The sequence below is a fragment of the Pleuronectes platessa genome, chromosome 19 (assembly GCF_947347685.1).
Source record: "Pleuronectes platessa chromosome 19, fPlePla1.1, whole genome shotgun sequence".
NCBI classification, from domain to species: domain Eukaryota; kingdom Metazoa; phylum Chordata; class Actinopteri; order Pleuronectiformes; family Pleuronectidae; genus Pleuronectes; species Pleuronectes platessa.
In genome coordinates, this window is record NC_070644.1 from 11113618 (window position 1) to 11136485 (window position 22868).

General features: G+C 42.3%; 2 protein-coding genes across 5 annotated transcripts in view; both read left to right on the plus strand.

Moving 5' to 3' along the window:
• The first annotated feature begins 1388 nt into the window (after positions 1 to 1388).
• On the plus strand, positions 1389 to 7611 carry ak1 (adenylate kinase 1). Of its 3 annotated transcripts, none has more exons than XM_053411852.1 (7): positions 1389 to 1510; positions 5389 to 5426; positions 6083 to 6118; positions 6214 to 6377; positions 6480 to 6596; positions 6690 to 6881; positions 6993 to 7611. In XM_053411852.1, the coding sequence occupies exons 2-7, from the start codon at positions 5420 to 5422 to the stop codon at positions 7056 to 7058; spliced, it is 582 nt and encodes a 193-aa protein (XP_053267827.1). In that variant the 5' UTR covers positions 1389 to 1510; positions 5389 to 5419; the 3' UTR covers positions 7059 to 7611. The 3 variants fall into 3 exon arrangements, with proteins under 3 accessions (XP_053267827.1, XP_053267829.1, XP_053267828.1); XM_053411854.1 differs by lacking the exon at positions 1389 to 1510 and adding an exon at positions 3919 to 4086; XM_053411853.1 differs by lacking the exon at positions 1389 to 1510 and adding an exon at positions 4978 to 5107.
• Positions 7612 to 15258: 7647 nt separating this feature from the next.
• The window catches only part of eng (endoglin), a 42990-nt gene continuing 35380 nt past the window's right edge, over positions 15259 to 22868 (plus strand). The window contains exons 1-2 of one of the 2 annotated variants that reach the window (XM_053410662.1): positions 15259 to 15409; positions 16931 to 17122. In XM_053410662.1, the coding sequence (XP_053266637.1) occupies positions 17065 to 17122 (58 nt within the window). In that variant the 5' untranslated portion in view covers positions 15259 to 15409; positions 16931 to 17064. The remainder of the gene's footprint in view (positions 15410 to 16930; positions 17123 to 22868) is intronic. The other variant, XM_053410663.1, reaches the window with a different exon arrangement.

Genomic DNA, 22868 nt, shown 5'->3' on the forward strand with positions numbered 1-22868 from the left:
GTACATATTTCTCTTTCTCACTAGTCATGGATTGTAAATAAGACATGCATGCATCAGATGTGCAAAAGCAGCTGTGTGAAATTAATGACCGGTGTTCTGTAGTGAATACATACTGTATGGGTAATTTTTTATGTAGAAATACAAAATTTACATTTGTTTGTAAAGTAAGAAAGGAAAAGGGAATATAAAGATTTGTGATATCAAAAACAAGATGGTGATTGATGAAATTTATCAAGACAAATAAAAACCCACATTTGATCCATGTTGTGGAACAAAGGGTTAAGATGAAAGAATAAGACTGGTTTGTGACTTACTAATTAACTCCCCAGGCTTTAAATAAAAGAAAAATTCAAAGGATTCATTCAGCAAAGAATTCCTTGACCGTTTGTTTCAATGTCACAATGCCAGTGGTCATAGATTCCTTTGATCTGTTTCAAAGGTGAACAAATTATAAGATCTGAAGAGAAACAAGTGTTTTAGATCTGTTTATCTGTATGTAGTGATAGTGATAGCACCCTGTCCAAAAGAGGTAAGCTCTGTTTTACAAATTTAATTATATTTACATATAATTTTCATTGTGTAGACGGTGTAGACTGTAGTGCATGATTAGTGGGTGTGGTCCAGCGCCGCGTGACGGACACAGGAAGTGATGTGTTTATCCTTCCCGCGATGAACAAAATGCACACAAAATGGAGACCACAAGTGCTCAGATCGCAAAGCCTCTACGCATAAATTCCTCTTTTTTTTAGGTTAGGAAAATCACATGAGTAACACTGGCACAGAATTTTATCCCATTCATTGTATTAAAAAATAAGTCCTTGGTCTACTGAGAGCAACACAATCACTGGACTGGATTTCTCAAGCACAGTCTCACGTGGCACAAAGGGCCACAAAGCTTCCCGTTTACACGACCAAGAGTGAGAGGGGATGTAAAGAATTTATCAAACCACACAGATTTTTATTCCGCTTCTGTTTTTCTTTGTTGTGATTTTTTCTTCTTCCCCTATTGCACCTACTCCAAAGCTGTTGCATAATATTTCCAGTTTCAAGGGAACTCGTAGTGGTGTCTTAGCCGATTATTGTTTCCCTTAAAGATTGATTCCCAATCTATGATCCTCTCTGTTCACACAATCGAATAATAATCCAACCAAAAAAAATAACATTTCTAAAAAGGAAGCTGCTGGGGTACAGTCATGTGGACATTTATTACCTAATGACCTGAAACTAAACCCTCGACCACAGCCCCTCTCCTCTTCTCCCGCTGCTTCTTATTTCACCCTCCTGTCATTCATCCTCTCTTCCTCGTCCCTCCCTCCCTCCCTTCGCCAGTTCTTCCTCCCTCTCACCCAGAATGCAACGCAGCCTGATCAGGCTCAGCCGAGCTATAAAAAGGCATGGCTAGGGGGAGGGAGGGCTGCCGTGCAGCAGGAACTGTGCAGACACACACTCACGGGGATCCAGGGATAGCAGCCCTTTGCACTGGGATCTAGAGACACACCACAAGAGAGAGGTCAGTACAGAGGACAAAAGGCTCCACTGAGGAAGGACCGGCAGGCAAACGGCAGGGGCTTGGTGTGAACACTGTCAGAGGGAGAGGAGAGGAATGGAGAGATGTCAGGGAGAGGGAGTGAGAGTGGGCAGAGCTGTGTGATGGGACGGAGAATAACACAAGACTGTAATGGTAAACTGTCGTCTGGCTTCTCGACAAACTCTAACCAGTCACACTGTTTAAAAATGGTCGACACTGTCAGAGGATCAAATTGTTCTGTGCAGGGTAGAGCATGTAGCTCTTGTGTGGGTGTGTGTGTGTGTGTGTGTGTGTGTGTGTGTGTGTGTGAGTCATGTACAGTTATGACACTCATGACTGCTATGCAAAATACAAAACAGGATTTTCATCTCCAGACATTTGTTTATTTCGCTCCGCCTCCACCCTGATGTCATTTAAACATTCTCCTTCACCTCCACACATTAGAGGACAAGTCCACACTAGCTGCTCTCACACTCTAATTCCACTGTCATGCCGTTTAGCCTCAGTAAGGGTCATGAACAGCTGATAGGCGGCTGAGTGCTATTGATTCCTGGGAGAGGAAGTTTGCAATTTAGAAGGCACACACACAGACACACACACACAAACACACACACAATGAATTAATGTCGCTCCATCCTTTCACAAACAACATGGAATATCTCCCACTGCACTGACGTCAAAGGTTCCCCTGTTCTCTCTTAAAGAGACAGTGCGCCCAATTAATGTGCAGAGTTCCTAAGTAACTAAGCGGTGTATGGGGAGAATGTCCAAATACATGAACAGCTCAGTACATTGCTGTCGCCGTACTTCCAGGGCGCTGTGAGTGAGAGCTTCATCTCCATGCGGCCGTCTTGACACACTATCCCCGAACAGCTGCAGACTGGCAGGGTCTTTTTTTAGCCGGGCTGCATGTTTAAAAAAGTGTAATAAGACATGAGGGTGGGACGCACTTGACATGTGGGGGAATCTGGTATCTTTAGATGTAATATCAAGCGTGTGACTTTATCTTACTGTTACTGTTTCTGCAGTTGCATGGTATTGCATTATTTCTGCGGCTGTAAGATTCACAGACTTTGAAGGGAAACAATATAGAGCCAGTCCTTGTATTTATAACATTACTACATGTAATTTGGTGGAAACTCTTTTCCAAAGCGACTAACTATAGTGCATTTAACATCTATGAAGGGCCGTGTAAGGGTTCATTGTCTTGCCCAGGGACGATTTGGCATGCAGGTGGGGAAGGCTGAGGATCGAACTGCCGACCTTCTGGTTGGAGGACGGCCCCTCTAACCCCTCAGCCGCAGCCGTCTAAAATTCAAACGGCTTTGGCCACACGTCACAAAATCCCGCATCCAGCACTGATACGGCCTCAGCTGTGAAATAGATGAGGGCAATTTCACTGCATATAGTTTTCACTTCCATAATTCACAGCCCAGTATTGGGTGCAAGTGCCAAAGAAGCAGGGGAGGACTCAAAAGATGGCACCATAATAGGCCAGAGTGGGATTCCCAAACCAGCTCTGCGCTGACTCAGACGCCGGCCTCCGAGTGACCTTTACAGAACCACGGGGTTAATGGGCCCTCCCATTAAAACCGGACACCTGAGAAGTGGCAGCGGTAGAGCTGAGGAGCAGAGCGAGTGAGAACCAGAGAACAAGATGAGAGTATTTGGTGTGATGTGTCGTTACAGTTAACCAGGGAACACGTATTAGTTTGAGTTATAAGAAGATCTGTCAGCTGGACCACGTGCAATACAACAGTAATTCATATTTATGTCCTATGCTGCGGTGTAGAACCATACACGGATCATATCACCTTTCTAACACTGTTACAGCTTATTAATCAGTCTGGCACCGCCGTTACAGATTTGTTTGTATAGCAGGCAGGTGCCAGTGAGTAAACAGCCAGATTCCTGCAAGCTCAAATTCAACTCTTGTCACACAGAACCTACAAATATATTTTTGATTATGATAAGAACTTTTCTCCCTGACGACCAAATCCCAACATTTAAATAAAGAAATCACCCGTTTGCTTCTCGTTACAATTCTGGTTTCACAAAAAGTCTGAGCAGCAACTTCTCATGTTACTTGATTAGTACACACGTGTCTGTAAATGATGTAAGTAACACATCAACCAAACCTGGGGTAAGCGTGCCAGTATGGAAAGGTGAAAGTCTCTATGACAGCAGGTGGGGTGTTCGGCCTGTGGAGAAACTATTTTGGCCCAGGCAGCACCTGTCGAAGCAAGTTATTTAAAGTCAAACACACTCATTTTCAACCCCGAGCACATGACACAGGCACGGGCAGCCACTTGAAGATCCAATATCTTTTTACTCTCGGCCAAAATACTCGGCCAGCCGCCTTCCTCCTTCCTCCTTCCCCTCATTTCTGTCTCCAAGTCTGAAAGAAACGTGTAAACAGGAAGCTACAGTTTCTGTCGAAAAAGTCAGTACTAACAAATAACAATACATAACTACACTCCCATGCTGATCAAATGTTGAAGGGACTAGATCTTATTCTGGATTAGGAGCATGAAATAAACACCATTTACACCAATCAGGTAAAGACTGACATTATTTTTCAAATAGATTGGCAAGTAAATAGTATTAATAAAATGTATGTAGACATCCTGGGTAGTTGCCTTGTTTTTCCTCTTTGCCATATTACAGCTGCACAAGTAAAGGCTGTTTAGTTGTTCCACAGCAAGAGCGCCTTTGTTTGTTTTCTCTTTTATATCTAAATGTACCACCCATGTGTCTTACTCTATTCGAACATAGCTTTAATAATAGATTTTTTATTGATTCTTTTAATAGGTTTTAAACTGGCGAAGCGTGTTAAGTGTTGAGACTCTCTGTAAATGCTCCTTAGAATAGTTAGTAATGTTCATGCACTTACTGACATAACATTATCAAAATGATTAATACTGCTAGTGCTACATCATCCAGAGGGTGATAGGTCAAAGAAATGTGTTTCTTGATACATTGGATCAGTTGTAAACAACCTTTTCAAGCCCAAGATCACTTTTTAATTCCAATCGTAAGCCGAGAACTACCACCCTGATATCTTCCAAGAAATCCCATGAGGAGGGTCTATTAGTCTATTCAAGGATTTATTCGTTTTTGCAATATCTGTTAAAGGCTGAATGTACGAGCATACAAATACACAAGGAAAGCTGCACAATGTTTTTTACGTGGACACTGACTTCAATATATGGCCAGAAATGGGAATACTTCCTTGTCTGAAAGAACTCCCTTGTACTCAGATAAATACAGGTACTACACAGTATGAAGCCATACGTCTATCGCTCCTGCAAAAATTTCACAATAAAAAAAAATGTCTAAACAAAGAATGGATTCCGTCGACACAAACGTTGGAGTTATATTTGAAATGCGATAAAACATGTATATCTGTCTGTGACACAAACGTATTAACAACAAGCCCTCCAGCCTTTCACTTTCTGTTATGTCTGTTCTGACGGGACTTTGATGGTTATCAACACTCCTTGTTTTGAGAGTCATAGACAAACCAGCAGCTCCTTCGCCAGTAGCGGACACTGGTTGGCGACCACTGCATTAGATGGTGTAAGTGGTAGTATTTCTCATTTCACAATCCTCTGATTATCCGGATTTAATGGGTAACTTCCCTCGGTGGTGCGGTTTGTGTGTGTGTGTGTGTGTGTGCATGTGTGATAGAGAGTGTGTAAAGCCTCAAAATGGGGCCACTTGCTGATACCAACTGTCCACCTTTCACATAGTATACTGTATGTGTCAGTTTACTGTACAATAATGGACTAACCCCCAAAATTGTGACCAATGTTAACTACTTTGCCTCAATGAAATTAATTGTCTTTTGTGTCTTGTAGTTGAAGGAACGTCCTCTTATAACGCAACAAAATGGCAGGTAAATAATACACGCTTGATTCAAATGATTTTTCATCCATGAAGATTCACTGGTGTGGAAAATGTTTCGCTTTTTATTTTTGGCCATATGGGCTGAAGTGCTGTCGTTTCTTAGACTCTACTGCCCTCTCCTGGTAGTTTTTGAGAATACAGTGACTGTCTTCATATTACATTTAAAGATCCTGCACTTGGATATGTTATATCATTTATACTGAGAAATAAATGATGATATCACACTTCATTAGCAACATAGTTGTTTTATTATGACACAGTATTCTTTCAGAATTCTAGACTTGTAAAATACTAAGTAGGATATCGTTTTTAAAATTAATTCTGTGTTTTCATTTAAAAACAATCTAAAGATATGATATTTATCTACTATTAGCAACATTTATTTGATCTTCATGTAGCTCAGACTTTTCCTTTAGTTTCACGTCAAGCAGTTACTTAGGTGACAACAGTTGCCATGGCAACACTGTTTGAGCTATAGCACAAACCTGCAGTATAGCACAGACAGACATGGGGACTACCTGCACCACTGATTCCACGTCTCACCGTCGAGAGGGTTTGTTTCAAAAGGAACTTTCCTCATGTACTCACCCAACCTGGTTTGTTCGCAAGTTTTGACTCAACCTCTTCTGTACGTGCTCTTTTCAGACAAAATTAAAGATGCCAAGATCATCTTCGTTGTGGGTGAGTTCACGTGACATTAGCTTTGTCTCTGTTTTTTAGCAGCACAGCAATAAATCACTAAACTAACGCTTCCTGCTCTTCTTCTTCTTCTTCAGGTGGGCCTGGCTCTGGAAAGGGCACCCAGTGTGAGAAGATAGTGGCAAAGTACGGCTACACCCACCTGTCATCTGGGGACCTGCTCCGGGCTGAGGTGGCTTCCGGCTCCGAGAGGGGCAAGCAGCTCCAGGCCATCATGCAGAAGGGAGAGCTCGTGCCCCTGGTGAGAGAGGAACCAATACTTTAGTTCGATAACACTGATAAGTCAAAGGGTTGCGATACCTTTTTGTGAGGGCTGGTGATGATATTCCGGGTCTTCTTGCAGGACACAGTTTTGGACATGATCAAGGACGCCATGATCGCCAAAGCTGACGTCTCCAAGGGCTTCCTCATCGATGGCTACCCCCGTGAGGTGAAGCAGGGCGAGGAGTTCGAGAAGAAGGTAGGAGGAGGGCGTGAGGCGTTTTGTCTTTAATCAATCCCTGCACGAAGGGAAAAGAACGAGCATGATTGAGTCAACCATTTGGATTCCCAGATCGGCAAACCCTGCCTGCTGCTGTACGTCGACGCCAAAGGCGAGACGATGGTCAAGAGGCTCCTGAAGCGCGGCGAGACCAGCGGCCGCTCCGACGACAACGAGGAGACCATCAAGAAGCGTCTGGACCTGTACTACAAGGCGACAGAGCCGGTCATCTCCTTCTACGAGAGCCGTGGTATCGTGAGGAAGGTGAGTGTGGCCGCCATGCTACAGTGAAAACAAAACAAACAAAAAATGAGTTTGGTAAAATCTGACATAAACTGCTCTTTATCTTCTACATCTCTTCTTGTTTCGCCTCAGGTTGACTCTGAGCTGCCCGTGGACGAGGTCTTCAGCCAAGTGTCCAAGGCTGTTGATGCACTGTAGTAAAACAACGCGACTAGATGAGCCGTGTCTGGTTGTTGTTTTTTATTCTTTTTATTCCATCCGTGTCAATATCATGTGGACACCCCATGAAAACATGACGAAACACAACAGGAGGCCAGGACGGGTGAAAAGATGCCTTAACTTCACTTCTACTCCAGCAATAAGAATCTACAGTTTTGAGCTCACGCGACGATGATTCCGCTTAAAGCTGCATCTATAAAATCCATTTGTTTCTTCATTAGAGTCTCGCCTCCATTCTGTAACTAAGTGACGCCTCGGGCGCAGGAGGTCAGACGCCTCCTGACCTTTAAGTTGCTCACTGTGGAGCCAACGTGCACGTAACACAGTTTCTTTCCCTGGGTCTTCTCTCGTCCAGTGTCAAGAGATCATGGGAAAAGAACTGAGATCAGGCCGTTGAGCGATGGCAGCCACTATGGATTTTTTTTGTTCCGGTATTTAGAACACAGAAACATTGTAGTTCTTCATAAGGATGTACATGTGTAACTTTAAAGTGGTGAATGTAAAAGCAGAAAATTAAAGTATAGGAAAAATACTTAGAATTTGGATTTAGTAATTTATTAGTTGTGGTTTCCAGTGACGTGCAATCTACTGCATATTGCTGACAATGTGAGCAACCACGAACAAAGACATACTTAACCCTGACACACACACACACACACACACACACACACACACACACAAACAAACAGCCCTTCCAAGTTGAAAAAGGAAACGCTTTTCAGAAATCATGTAGACACAACAGGATACAGGACAGGCTGCTGCAGCCATAGTTCATCACGGTCACAGCTCCTCCAGGTCTTCCTTTACCTCTCACCTTCCACACAGACACACACGCACACACACACACACACTTCCATCTGGCCGAGCAAACGGCGCAACAGGTATCCGGACTACTCTCCAGGGGGAGCTCTGATCATGACTGTGCGCTGTCGGGACGAGGAAGAGGAAAACGGCTTCTGAAGGAGGAGGCGGGGGACAGGATGTGTCTGTCGGAAAGTCAATCAAGTGAAGGCGTCTGTAAGCACTTTCATGAAGTCATCGAGGATGCTGCCGGAATGCTGGGAATGCTGCTCTTACCTAATAAAGGTACAAAACAAAGGTGGAAGAAAGGGGGTGGCGGGTGGAGCTCAGCACGTACAGCAGAGACACGTGAAGGACACTGTGCTCTGCAGTTAGAGGATCAGAACCAAGATGATTTGAAGGGCCAGCTCTCGATGTGGCAAGTACAGAACACTGGAGCAGACAAGACAGCTGGCAATTCACTTAAAGTCGCTATGTGGAGGATTTGAACATTTTTAATTTCAGAGGCCCTCCAGTGGTAGGATTAAAAAGAATTGTACCAAAAAGGTTTGATATAAATTCTCATCTCAAACCCGAGCCAACCCAGGCAATTAATCCAAACCCTACAATACAGGAAGGAATGTGCAAGTATATATATATGTTTGGTTCCCTCAAATATAGTGCACCACTTTTAGGTAAATAGATCCCACAGGGAAAAGCCTGGTGAGGATCACTTATTCATTTACATGCAGATTGGTGTTAAGTAAATCGTTTATTTTCAACCCTCTTGCAGAAGACATGGTTTTAAGTCCTTGACAGATACTTAATGATTATTCAGAGGGGTTAATAATCAAGTTGCATATCCACAAATGTGACTGTCTGCATGACTTCCTCCCGATGAACCTTAAAAATATGTGCACTTTGTATAATAGTGGACTCTTAATGCTGCGGCTTCTGCTGCAGAGTGTGACATTATTGCAAGGAGAGCAGTTATTAATATCACATTTCAGTTTGGTATCAACAGAAATGGATGAGGTGGGAAACATACTGCAGCCTCGGCAAAAAGAAAATCAAAGGTTGCCACAGACAAACTGAATGTATGAATACTGCGAGCAAGGCTGAATAATATATAAATGCACAGACAATACTTTTGTGTCTACTGTATTAGGATAAGAAAGGTTGAAGCGCAAAAGCACACAACATGTGCAGCCATCCTTCTCCCTGTGTTATTAGTTCACAAAAACTTCACAAAACTTCACAAAAACTTTGGCCGCATAGGATTTAGGCCGCAGAAATTTCATTTAAAATAATCCTATTGATGTTTTCACTAGTGTGTGATCATTTAAATTATATGAATTGTTGTTTTCTTTACCCTAGAACGAGCCCTTCATATTTAAATACTTTATGTTTACATCAGGAGCGGCTCCTCTCTACGGAGGGGGCCATGTTTTTTATGGTCGTCCAAACTGGACAAACTAAACCTTTTGAGTTTTTATTACAACTTGAGGCCACCACAGGTTCTCCTTCATGTTTGGAATGGGAGGGTGAAGTGAGGGGTATTCAGCTGCAATATACGACTTCACCACTAGAAGTCACTGAATTCTTCACACTGAACCTTAAATCAAACCCACAAAGCTTATTTCCTCTGCAGAGGCGAATGCTCTATCTCGCCTTGTCAAAGCATTGTTTCCCATTGATTATCTAGACTGAATTATCTGGTCCACCATATTCTAACTGTTTCATAATGAAATGGTTGCGTGTGCAGCGCTATTTGCCTCATTCCACTCCGGACTATCGTCCATAAAGTTGTCGCTGTCCAAGCAGACTTTTCAACCTCATAGTTTCAGCTGCAGTTTTGTTTGTAGTTTAACTTGTTGCACGGAAGTTTGACCTTCGTGTGCATCTCCGCTACCGCCGTAGATTAAATAAATGAAAATAATCTGGATCTGGATTGCGCTGCAGAATTGAATATGTTTTTTCTTGGGCCAACCCATGCATTAAATTACATGGTATTTGGTTCTGTAGGTTATGCATTAACTTCCATCTAACGAACGCAATATAAAACATAGTTTCCCTGGTGGGGGTAAAAACCGGGATCGCTCATTTCATTAAATCCTAACTTCCTCACTCTGAGCCAAAAACCTATAATTACAGTTAAAAGTGATTTCACCAATAGAATAATAAATGTCTCTCAGTCAGCCGCCTTATGGGACCATGTATGTACATTTAACAGTTCTGTGAGGCTGACAGGACTCCGTTGGCCTCGTATCAGTCTCGGATATTACCGCCGCGAGGGCCATGCGTCAGATCCCCTTGGAGGACGATAAGGAAACAAGTGAGCCGGCGCGTATACTTTATTCTCTCTGTCTCTCCTCTGCTGCGGACTGTGGCGCGCTGGCTGGCTGGCTGGCTGGCTGGCCGGCCGGCTGGCACCACAGAGACCCAGTGGCACCGTGCGGGAACCAACGTCAACTTACGATGAAAGACGATGGCCGATTGTTTCCTGTTATTGAAACACCACTCATGGGTGGGGATGGAGAGCTGGGGTCAGGCTCCATTTAAAAAAAAAAAAAAAAAAAAAAGGGGAAAAAAAGGAAAAGGAAAGGCCATTGAAGGAGGAGAAGTGCTTCAGTGGAACCCAGCGTCCTCTGTCCAACCTGAGATGTGACGCAGCACCTAAAAATGAATGCCAACTGTGACATATGGCCATTAAGCAGAAGTGAGGATTGCTGTATTTAATTAACAAAGAAAGCAGGGAGCGTAAAACTGTCTCTATTTAGTGTTGCATCCCGGAAGCTGTTCTTTGTTCACGCTGCCTGAAGGAAGGAGGTCGAGGCGAGTTCACAGTCCCTACGCAGAATATCAACGAGTCTTAGAAAACAAGGCTTATATTTACGAGACACTTTTCATACCCTATGCAGTGGACTCGATGTATCCCTCTGCATTGCATTCAAGGTGTTGTATCGGCCTCGTCTCTCTGGGGATTCCGGTCCCTCTTTAACTTCTCAAAAACATCTGAATTATGGTGATGATAAAGACAGACAGGTTTATGTTTGCAGGCCTTTTAACAGACCTGTCTGTTTTAGCGTCTGTCCCTAATATTTTGATGGTGTATTGTATTTTTTTTTATGTCCAGCAAGAGACAGATCTGTGAGTTGTGGCGGTAAAATATGCGATTGGAGGAGAGCAGCTTATCACAGCACGAACCGCGGCACACACGTTTATTTCTACAAATAATTACATTTACATTACACACGGTCTTTGGACGTGATTTTTAAGTATTAATATTAAGTGTACAATAAACATTGGATATGGCGGACGTTGTTTTTGTGCATCATCATCCTGTGACAACGACATAACTGCTGCGCCAGAAGTGTCCGAAAGTGATTTATCTTTTTGCCAGTGAGCTCACTGTGCAGTCCTCCTCATACAAGTCCACTAGACAGTGAGTAAGTGTAAGTGAATGAGGGATTTTGGACACATACACTAACATGTCCTTTAGTCATTCAGCGCTTGTGGTCTGCAATCAAGGTTCGACCTGAGCTCAAGGCTCCACAGAGCACCTGATACTCAATTTAAAAGTAATTAACATTGGATGATGCTGCATGAGTCATATCGATCATTCCATTTCAATGTTTACTTCATTATTTTTTTAAATATCAGAATTAGGAAGAAGTTTATCTAGTTCCTCCTCCGCCAAGGACCCATAGTCACCTTGAATTCAATCCAGCTGCACCAGCATTGAATGAGGTCTTTCCTGACCCATTTAACATCCTTTCACTAAGTTCCCTGGTAATCCGTCTGGTAGTTTTAGCTTTATCTTGCTTACAAACAAACAAACCAGCAAACAAACAGACCGGGGTGAAAACATAACCTCCTTGGTAAAGGTAACAAAATGACTTATGAGGCACCAAGAGAGAGAGACACAGACACAGTTGCTGTTTGTATTTATTTTGTTTGCTATGGCCGTTCTGTAATTATCCGAAATGCTTCTGTGGCCTTTTTGAAGTCTGTACTAGATCAGTTTTTTCTCCTCTGCTGCTCCTGTGCGGAGAGTTGATTTGATGGGATCATGACTCATCTGGGTCCACTCGGTACAGAGGGATGTTGTGTCTACTCTTTCTTTCCCCTGTTTATTTTTCAATTATTAGATGGTGATGGAGCACCAGCCAGAATTAAATGCTCCTCTAAAGAAAACTAAAATATATACATCCAATATTTAATAAGTAGATACAAACGATGATAGGAAATGCATATACAAATCAAATTTGATTTCAAAACCTCCCAGTGCCTGTCAGGTTAGGCAGGTTGTGATGATCGAATCACAAATCACTGATAAAATGATTCAAATTCAAACTGAAAATGTGCCTTTTTTTTACTGCCGCCAAAGGACGTTACTGCCCCTGTCTGTTTGTTTGTTGTTTGTTGTTCTGCAGGATTACACTAAAACTACTCAGCGGATTCCCACAAAACTTGGTGGAGGAATGAGACATGGACCAAAACAAGCCAATGGAATTTTGGAGCAGATGTACACATTTTGTTTGTTTCACCTCCTTTAACATTTCAAGGTTAACTTTCTGGATCAAGAAACTTAACCTTGAAAGTGATTTTAGCACTTTCAGATGGAATCTTGGTGGAATTTTGGGAGTGGACTTTGGTTCATTATATGTATATATTTTTTTTATTGTATCTTTCTTTACACTTTGGGTTAATCAAGTCCTGTTTTTTACTTTGAAGCTTCTTTCCTCTCTCGCTTAACTTCCTGTCTTTCTCTGGTTTCCCTCCTTCATGATCTGCTCCTGCTGTCATGCGTCACACCTGAGTCCAATGATCACTGCCTCCTTTAGTCAATGTGTCCTTCTCTCTCAATGTCTCTATTAGCATCCCTCCATCTCCTCGTGGTTCCATTCTGCCGGTCTGTTCACATCACATCCTGGATTTCCTCGTCCTTTGGTTGAGTTGCCTTCCCTGGATTACTCTCTGTTTCAGGTTGTCTGGCTTGTTTCCTTTGTTTAAAAATCCACAAAGCATACCTGCCTCACCATTTTGGTCTCCTGTCTGCTGACCAGAAACTGAAAGACAGACACAATGGTTGTTCTAAATTCCACATACAAGTGTTTTTTTCAAACTTATTTTTAATCTATTGCACGTCTTCCATTGTAAAGAAAACATTCCGCCACGTCGCACTAGGAAAGGCACAGGGATATAAACAAGAAAACAAATGATGTCTGGATTCCATGCTTTCATCCGCTATACGGCTCATCCGTTTGGACATATAGACGCGAACAAGGAAGGAAATCTCACGTAGGCACAGGGAGAACATGAAAACTGCAAAGAGGCCTTATCGCTGAAAAGGGGCGGGTGAAATCCACTTTCACATCCATCTATAAACCTGTTTTACAGCAAACAGTGACATATAAAAAGGTGTAACTGCTAGTATTAAGGACTATCACCCCTCCAAGAGTCATGAAACTGGGTTCATCCTTCACTGGAAGGACTGCAGCAGCTCCTGGGCAACCGCGGTGTGGGATTCAGACTAAGTGCGGCCTGATAACTGATTAAAAGAAACAGATAAAATAAAACTGTCAGATAAAACTGTGATTATTAAGTTTTTTCAAATCTTTGTGGATCAAACCCTCATCCTCCCTCTTCCTGTGATCTGGAAAGTGCAACAACGATTAACCATTTTCAATGCATGTTCTAATGGGAAAGTAAAACCAGCCATAATAATCATCATCATTAATGTGTCAATTTGAGTCTTAATTTGAAAATCTGGACTTTTCTCCTTTTTAATGATTTGTTTCCTTGTATTAATGAACATTGCTTTTTCGTACTCATTTCAGACAATTAATAATTATTTTGATTATTTTACTGGAGATTTCCTTATAGGCATGTATGTCTGCATATGCATGTGTGTACATATATATATATATATGCGTGTATGTATATTGATTTATAGATTGTGTTCATGCATATCTATTAATATGTTTCTTTCCCCTTCTTCCCTCTACTTTTGACCGAAAAAAGACCTGCTGACTCTTTTTGTCTGAAACAAGAAGTGATGATATTAGACGTCCAGTAGCTAAATTTGTTTTGCTCAGCATCAACATGTTCTGCTTCTGCTTTTCACTGGAGAGCAAGGAGACACAGTGTATTTCCTGGACACATAATGCCAGCAGAGCATTTTTACAAAAATACACAAGAGTGATGATCGGTTAAAGGTTCAGTGTGCAGGATTTAGTGGCATCTAGTGGTGAGGTTGCAGATGGAAAGCCTGACGTTTTGTGCGCTTATGCTCCCACTAATAGCAGCTGTCAAGGACTTGTAGCTTTTGAGTTCAAACTATTTTTCGGATAAAGAAAAATAAGACGAAATGGAAACACAACAGTGTCTAGGGCTACTTTGATGCCTGATAATGATAAATCACCTGACGTCTCCAGTAAACGCCCAGTCTCAGCTCCTGGCCTCAGTTCAGCTTTGTTGCACTGATTCCCTCATGGACCGTGCAACATGTAGGTGGATGAGATTAGCATTTTCAATTAATTACATTTTTACTGAGTGTTTTAATTTAAATCTGGAAACAATGGAGATAGCAGTTGAGATAACACTTGAATGCACTCAGAGACAGTCCATTACTGGGAGGTCGCAGGTCAGGATAGCTGCAGTCTACAAATCTGTCATTTGACTCTTTCCCCTTAAAATCTGTCAATGGTCTAAATTTAAACATCAGTATTGCAGTAGTTAATTTGTCAGTCTACGCTTCGTATACTTCTACCACAATGATGTTAGCATTGTAATCAGTAGGTAATTAGCAAGGGAATGAAATGGGGGATGCCATCCTCTTTTTCACTGTCAGGATACTATCTCTAGTTAATGTTCAGGTTTTATTTGTATTTCTTTTTCCTCAAGACTGCAGAGACCTGTTCTCTCTCTCTCTCTCTCTCTCTCTCTCTCTCTCTCTCTCTCTCTCTCTCTCTCTCTCTCTCTCTCTCTCTCTCTCTCTCTCTCTCTCTCTCTCTCTCTCTCTCTTTTTACTTTTTTCCATTCGAGATGAAATCAGCTTTATCTAATCCATCTACCTAATGTTATGCATCTTCCTAATCTGATTTCCCCTCAGAGCTGTGTGTGTTTTAGGGGTTTACCAGAAAAGTTGGACGTGTTGTTCTCTCTTCTCTCTGCAGCCTGGTGCCTGGAGGTCGAGGAGCAGCTCAGTATATTTCTGACACCTCTAACTTTCAGGGATGAAAAGTGCAAATCAGTCGTTGAGTTCAAGTTGACAGAGTTACTCGCAGCCAGTGGACTCGGTGGAGCAGGCAGGACGATGCGCGACAGTGGGCAGCAAGAACCCCCCCCCCCCCCCACAGCAAGAGCAGGAGGAGGAGGCCGGTGGTGGGAGGAGTATAAAATCAAATGTGCGCCGCCCAGAGCTGCAGTGAAAAAGTTTTGCCCAAGTCCTGACACCGTGAAACCTCTGAGAGCTGTCACCTCCTCTCCTGTGGATTACTCAGGCTGACTTACTCCACAAAGACCATTTATACAAGCACGAAAAGGTGAGTGTGTGTGATTCTTCACTGTGTGTTTCACTCGTTCTGAGCCCAGAGGACGGGAGGGCTGTTGCATTTCTCTGATAGAAGAGACGACAGTGAGTAAACTCTCTGCTCGACCACTCGACTTTATTATGAGCGTCATGAAATCATCAGCACCGTTACTGATGAGGTCATAAAGTTGTAGAAAGTCCCGATTGTGGCTAAAGAGGCTGTTAATCTTATTTAAGGGATATTTCCTGTTCGTTTTAGTGGATTTCCCCCCCTCTTTGATTGAATTAGCAGTTTACTGCAAATGGACGCAAGGTCTGGTCGATTTATTTTAAAATAATACATTCCATCACTGGTCAATATCGATAATTATCACGATACATGTGAAATTATTAAGTTTACAGACTGAGTTATGCTCCTGAGTGAAAGTGTTATGTTGTCCTAACGGTGGCTAGGTTATGCATAAGCATTATTCAAATGATAATTATATTAAATAATAATAGTAACAACTTTTGTTATTTAAAGTTACATAATTGTATACAGTCAGAATGTGCTTTACAATACTAAACAGTTATAAATCAAATAATAAGAAAGAATGTAACAGCACTGTGAAGCTCGCACAGCAATTGTGCATAATAATCATAATAATCATAATAATGATAATAATCATAATAATAATGATACATTTTACTTTGATCACAGTTCTAATGATCCTCAAAGACACATATGAAACAGAAAGCAGCTAAAAGTGCTGTTTTAATATCGCCTCTGAGGAAACTAATATTATGAGAATTATAAATGTTGTTTAATCATCCAGTCCTATTGGACACAGTTGCTTTTTCACACTTTTGTTACATTTATTTCTAAAGTACTCTTTTATGAAATACACTGCAAGTTGTTGCTATTTTCTCCCACTTACAGTTTGAAGTCCAGGGAAATAACGTGATTTTTTTCATCTTTTCCCTTTGGAAGTGCATAAACAGTTTACACAGGCTCTTCCTTTCCCCTCCAGCTATATGAATCATATAACAAGAGCAGCCCTCCCTCTTATCTGATCTGGGCATTGTGATATTATTTAAAGAAAGCGATGTCGTGTAGTGCTTCCTGAAACAGAAGCTAGTGACCAGCAGATAACCCTGTGGGTTCAGACTCCTCATTGTGCTCGAGGGAAGACGCAGAGAAATATTGTGAGGTGGATTCGGCGAAGGAATTTAAGGCATTTGAGCAACATTTCGCTCGGTGTCAAATGTTTTCTTGATTATTTACTTGCATAGAATTAAAGTTAAAAGTATTGATATTTATGTAGGAGTTGTCACTAATATTAATTAATCAGCATCAGATATTTGTGTTATTTCATGATTTCAGTTAGTTTCAACACTTGTTGTGACCTTGTCCACTGAGTACAACACCAAGTCAGCCCCGTCCTTATCCACAGTCACATCACCTCATCGATCCCACGCCTCTTTTATTTTCTCCCTTTGACCTTTCGACCTTTTTTAAAAAACTGAAAAATTGTCTGCTCTTCCGCTGTCACAGTCACCGCTGCTCTGCCGCAAGACAAGGACGCTTCAGCAGCTACCCTCTGCCCCCCCCCCCCCAAGAGTACCTCCACACCCCCCAGGGACCCAGACTCAGCCCACACCAGCGCCTCAGACTTAAACTCAGCAGACATGGAGGGTCACACCGGGAGGCTGGCTCTGCTCCTCTGCATCACCGCTGCATTCTCCGGTAAGCTCACCCACCGATGTTCAGTGTTTTCAGCATCTATGAAAAATAAAAAGATCTCTGGATGCTCATGGTAAAACATGCATTTATTTATAAGTGTATAACCTAAGACGGGCCTCCTAGGGTTTATTTCAACAGTTGCAGCCCACAGTTCAAAGGCAGACGTCCATCTTGTCTTGTGTTCTCACATCGTTTGATTCTCAGGACATAAAAGAGCATTATTTGTGCTTGTGTCTCTTTTCTTTTGTGCCTTTTTTAATGTTTTTGAAAGCTATATCAGGGTTTTACAGCGGGTCTGTGGAGAGAGGTTATAATTGTTGTGGCGTCTCCGGGCTGAATGATTGTTTATGCCGACTGCGGCAGTGTACGGTATTTCATTAGAAGAGGAGATAAATATGATGAAGGGAGAAAAAGAAAATCTACCAATGACACAAGAAAACATGTGAGCAGCTAGTAGATATGATGTGGTCCTCCTCCCTGGGCCTCCTTTGAACACCTCCCTTCAATAGCTGCATGTTCATATCAAATTCAAACATGTAATCCCTACTAGGGATCTAAAACCTCTTCCCTTGCCCTCAGGCCACAATCCAGCTTCATGCTCTCACCGCTGCCCTGCACTGATGTTTGTGTTTCACATGTTTTCTGACACCACTCACAATATCTGAACTTTGCGTATCAGCCGAAAAACACATATTAATAACAATTTATAGAAAATATTTTTACATATATCATTTAGGGTACTACTCAAAACATACAAAGAATGAATGACAGAGACCTTCTTTTCTTATCTAGTTTGACAGTCGTAGTTTGATAGCTAATACAAATAACAAGATACAGATACAAATATTTGTCTCTATCTTTCATGCGATGGTTCTTTAATTGTTGATGAGACTGCTGGTGTTGTCATTGGCAACACTGGTGTCATCCCTCGAAACTGAATTCCAACGATTATAAAGTCACTGTTTTAATTTCCTGCATGAAATATTATTAATCATGCTGACATTTGCGCTACTTTTTCCAATGCTACGCCACCGGATATCCCATTTTCTTCACCCCACCAAGAACGGTACTCGCCAGTGGCAGCACGGCGCAACTGCTGTTTTTTAGAGGCAAAGAAGAAGTAATATTCTTTAAAGACGTGGTGTTGGTTCGGTGCAAAGATTTGTGTCCTCATAGATGCCCGATTTTTCGGCTGGAAGCATTTCCGATATAAGTATCAGAACATCTCTACAACCCTAAACCCTATGATCTGGAGGTTTCACTTTTATCTGTTAATGTTTTATCTATTTGCAACATATAAAAATAGAACAAATGCAAATCACAAAGCTCCCTACCATTATGTGACACAGTTTTAACGTTAACTCGCAGCGAAATAACTTGTCCGCATTAATCATTCAAGGCCATATTTGTAGGTGAAACAGACAGTTAAGCGCCAAATAGCCTTTCTCATCCTCGGGGCCTATAAACACACACACACACCAGAAAGATGAACTGGCGTTTTCATCTTGCCTTTTAAATAAGGCAAAGTAGCCCTGGCGAGCGTATACATCACCGTTAAGATTAAGTGCCAGAAAAACAGGCCTGTTCTCTGAATCTGGCTTCGCTGCTGACCCTGCTGTATGACAAATCACAATATTGCCACAAGTGCTAAACACCCTCTCAGCAGGCGGGCTGGTGGCAGGGAAACAGAAGTATTTTTTGGCCAACTGGCAGACCTGCGGAGAGTTGACCTCATGTAGCTTCCACTGCAGGGGATCAGTCTCGCTGTCGGCTGGCGGAGCCTTAATTGCCTCTGTGACACATAGTCCTGTTCTCGCTATCAATTTCTTCTTTCTTGGAAGAAGCTTGCGAGAATTTTCTTTTTCCTCTTTCTTTTTTTTTTGCATCTGCTACAGCTGCTTTATGTGGAGGCCCAGAGGGAGCTGTGGCACTGTTCTCAGACAGCCTGTGACTCTGTGCGCTGAATGTCGCAGCATTAATCAAAACAGTGGTGCATTGTTTATTTGTCTTTTTACTGTCCAGTATTGTCGTATTAATTTGTCAATTTTCTCTGAAACCGTCTCCTGGGCTCGGCGCTGCAATGTTGTCGCACAGATGAAGCACAAACATCAGCCATGACACACTAAGGCCAGCGGTACACTCTATATGAAATCAAATTGACACCTTCTAAGACTAAATAAGGCGCAGTGAAAACAAATATTTACTCTGCGATTTGAGGTCTGTTTGTTTTTAATAGCGTCGATGCCGGCTGCAAGTCACTGTGCGAAGCAGACACTGCCAAAGTTCCTCGAAAGAAGAAGTAAACACAGAAAAAGTAAAAGTAAAAATAGCCTCGAGCCTGCAACGATTCCCATGATACTCCTGGCCTATTGCAGGCAGGCATGATATAATGTGTTTTAGCTTTATATAAAATTTGTTTGTCAGTCTGACAACTCATTACAAGGATCATTAAATCACGACGTCTGAAGCATGGTTTGAATATACGGCAGCTATTAAACTAAAGAACATCATAGACTGTATTAAAATGGACGATGCGTCTCAGCTTCCTTCCCTATACAAAAATGAAGCCCAATTCACATGCATACGAGTGCCGCCATCTTGCCCTTGTGATGTCATTTGGAGCCACAGTACGGAAAGGGGGTGGACCGTCCTTTGACAACGAAAGTTTGACATGTTATTCTCACCTATCCTCTCACATGGAGGAGGTAGGGTTCATGACTTATACTGCAGACAGCCACCAGGGGGAAATCAAGATGATTTAGCTTCACTTGTAGGGAGCTGCCCTGTCGTCCATCTTTATGTACACTTTAACTTTAGATACATGGAGTGTGATGATTGGCCAAATACCAGATTAACTGGTGTTGGGTAGCTCATCAAATTATAAATGTTCCCATTGGCTCATGAGTTTGTCTAATAATAAACTTTAAAGAGTATGTGGACGATTTAAAATGCTGGCTGGTAAAAACTGTTATCTCGTTCAGCCCACTCGACTCCACTGCCTTAGTTCCAGCACTGACTCTCTGTCTGTGACTTCGTGAGCTGGAGGCAAACCAACACTGACAGGAATCTTAATCTCACCCTGACATTTGATGAAAACAGATAAATTCTGTCACGAGATTCTGTTTTCACTGGATTATTTATAGAGGGAAAAAAAACTAAATCCACCCCCTGTCCGTGTGTTTCATCATCCCTGCCTTCACCTCGCAGCCTTATTATTAAAATTTCACTACATGTTGGGATCAGTCAGGCCTGGCTTTCTTGTTTGTGGCTCATCCACAATCTCTGAACAGACCGTCCGTCAGGCTCCAACAGAACCGACGGGTTCAGCCCCGTCTTAGTTTCACTACGCTGCCTCCCTGTGTGGTTGATTGTGTTTAAAATGCTGCGGATTGTTTTGAAGGCCTTACATGGTCCAGCCTGTGAGTTTATCTCCTGAGCACCTGTGAATCCCTTTCAGTCATTTAACTGGGGGTAAATATGTTTTCGCTAAGATCACATAGACGCGGATGCCTTTGCAATGGTGGAATTTGTTCTTCCTTTATATATTGATCCTTCCGTCTTTAACAAAACATGCTGAAGACGTGTGTTTGGATTCTGTCAGTCCCTGTCGGCAGTTTGGGTTTGGACACTGCTCCTTTCTTAATCTTGTTTATTCATTTCTGGTTATGCGCTGTTAATAACCTTTAAAACGTCATGACAGCTGTGTTTGAAAGCATATAATGAAGATAAATTTGGTACCTTTCCTTATTGATGTGATGATGCAAAGGCAATGTAGCCTATGACCGACTTTTCAGGATATATCACATCCCCCTTAAAGTGGTTCTACAATGATTTTGTATTCATTTTTGATTTTGTCTAACATTAAACTGCTTCTGTCCTTCTTTAAGCTATTGTTATTTTATACAAATGCCACTCGCTGCCTACTAATGAAGTGCATTTACAAAAGTATTAAAATAATTGATTATAAGACTTGATTATTATCAGCATGTCTTAAAAAACCATCTTCTCAAAAAGGTATGCATGTCCACGTATCCGCTGCTATAAACGATTATGTTCAAATTGAGTACTTCACACAACAATTTCTGCAGGTTCAGTGCCTGTAAATGTGGGCTCAACCAAAAGGCCTGTACCGGTCAGTTTCGGTACAAATACGTGTACTACTTCGACCTTAATATATTACAATATTAGTCAATAATGAAGCAGCAGAAAGTATATCATATCTTCAATTTGTAGTTGCTGCATGATGCTCCAAAAATGCCTACATTTCTAATATTTTAGTAAAGTTTATGTGCCTGGCAAACACCTTTTGTCTTACAGACCCCCGCAACCTCAATTTGTAACACAGGCTTTCAGGTATATTTAAACATGAAGTTTATATAATATATTTATAGTTTTAGTTTCTGGGAACAAGCTGAGATAACCTGGATGGCATCAGCGGTGTTATTTCCTCTTAAGTTATGAGACACAAACATGACTTTATCTTCACAAGGTTTGACTACTTCCCCTTTAAGGCCCTTTAAATACTAGAGTTTCAGAAAATGCATTTTTTCGTATGCATACGTCTCACCAGCAGCTTACTCGTATAGTCCTTCTGGTAAGTTTTAATTTGTTTACTTTCCAGACGACTTTTTAATGGCACACACAATAACCGCCAGCACTTAAATTTGACTCTATCCCTCTGACACACAATCCTTTATCTACGCATCTGACTGAAGTCTTTCTATTTTGCGATATCCATCCACTGCGTGCGTGACATTTCCTGCCTGGGAAGTGGTGTTGAATATGCCCCCCGCTGCCACAACTTTCCCAGTGGGAGCCAGGCATCATGATGTTGTCTGCCAGACCGCCTGCTTGCATTTCTGCCTACCCCAGAGTCTCCCTCCACGGGCTGAAGGAAAAGTACAAAAGTGATTAGCGAGCCGCTAGAGGAAGGAGGGAGTGAGGCAGAGCGCGGCGGCGGGGGGGAGAGGGAGGGCCGTCTGAAAATGGATGTCAACCGGGGAAGGAGAGCGAGACAGACAGACAGACAGACGGAGATAACAGAATTCATAAAGACTGATTCATGGAGACAGCGAGGGAGTGGGAGGTCAAATTTTTTGGGACTGTCAAAGAGCAGATAAGTGGTTCAGAGGGGAGATCAGGGGAAAGAGAAGTAAATATGGGATTAAAGAAACAGAGAGATAGGAGAAAAAGGACAAGACACAGATAAAGACGGGGAGTTAAATCACAAGTCGGACAGAGAGTGGAAATACAAGACTGTGAGTCGTCGGATGAAAAAGGAATATAATACCAAGACCAAAAAGAAAGGACTTTGCCAGTTAAAAGAAATGGGCTGTCGGGGGGGGGGGGGGGGGGGGTGGGGAGAATAAGAAAAAACAAACAAAGAAAAGGAAAGAGATGACAAATATTTCTCAGAAGACATGCTGCAGTAGAATACGCCAGGGGCAAAACAAAAAGAAAGTATAGGAAAAAAAACGCTCATGTTAAAAATGGCGTCGCGAGTCAAAACAGTCCACTTCCCCTGTTTGACTGTAGTGAGCCAGCTCTGCCTGCAGTCAGACTGGGTGGCAGGGAGACGCGACCACTTGTCGCTGCCTCAGACCGATTTCAATCTCCCTCAGTGTTATGCCCCGCCCAAATAACAATCCATTTCTGACCGCCTCGCTTTTCCTCTGTTTGAATGCAGAGAGCCGGGCGAGGGAGCCTAACGCCGCGTTCCTCTCGTCCCCTCCAGCTCCCACGTGATCTC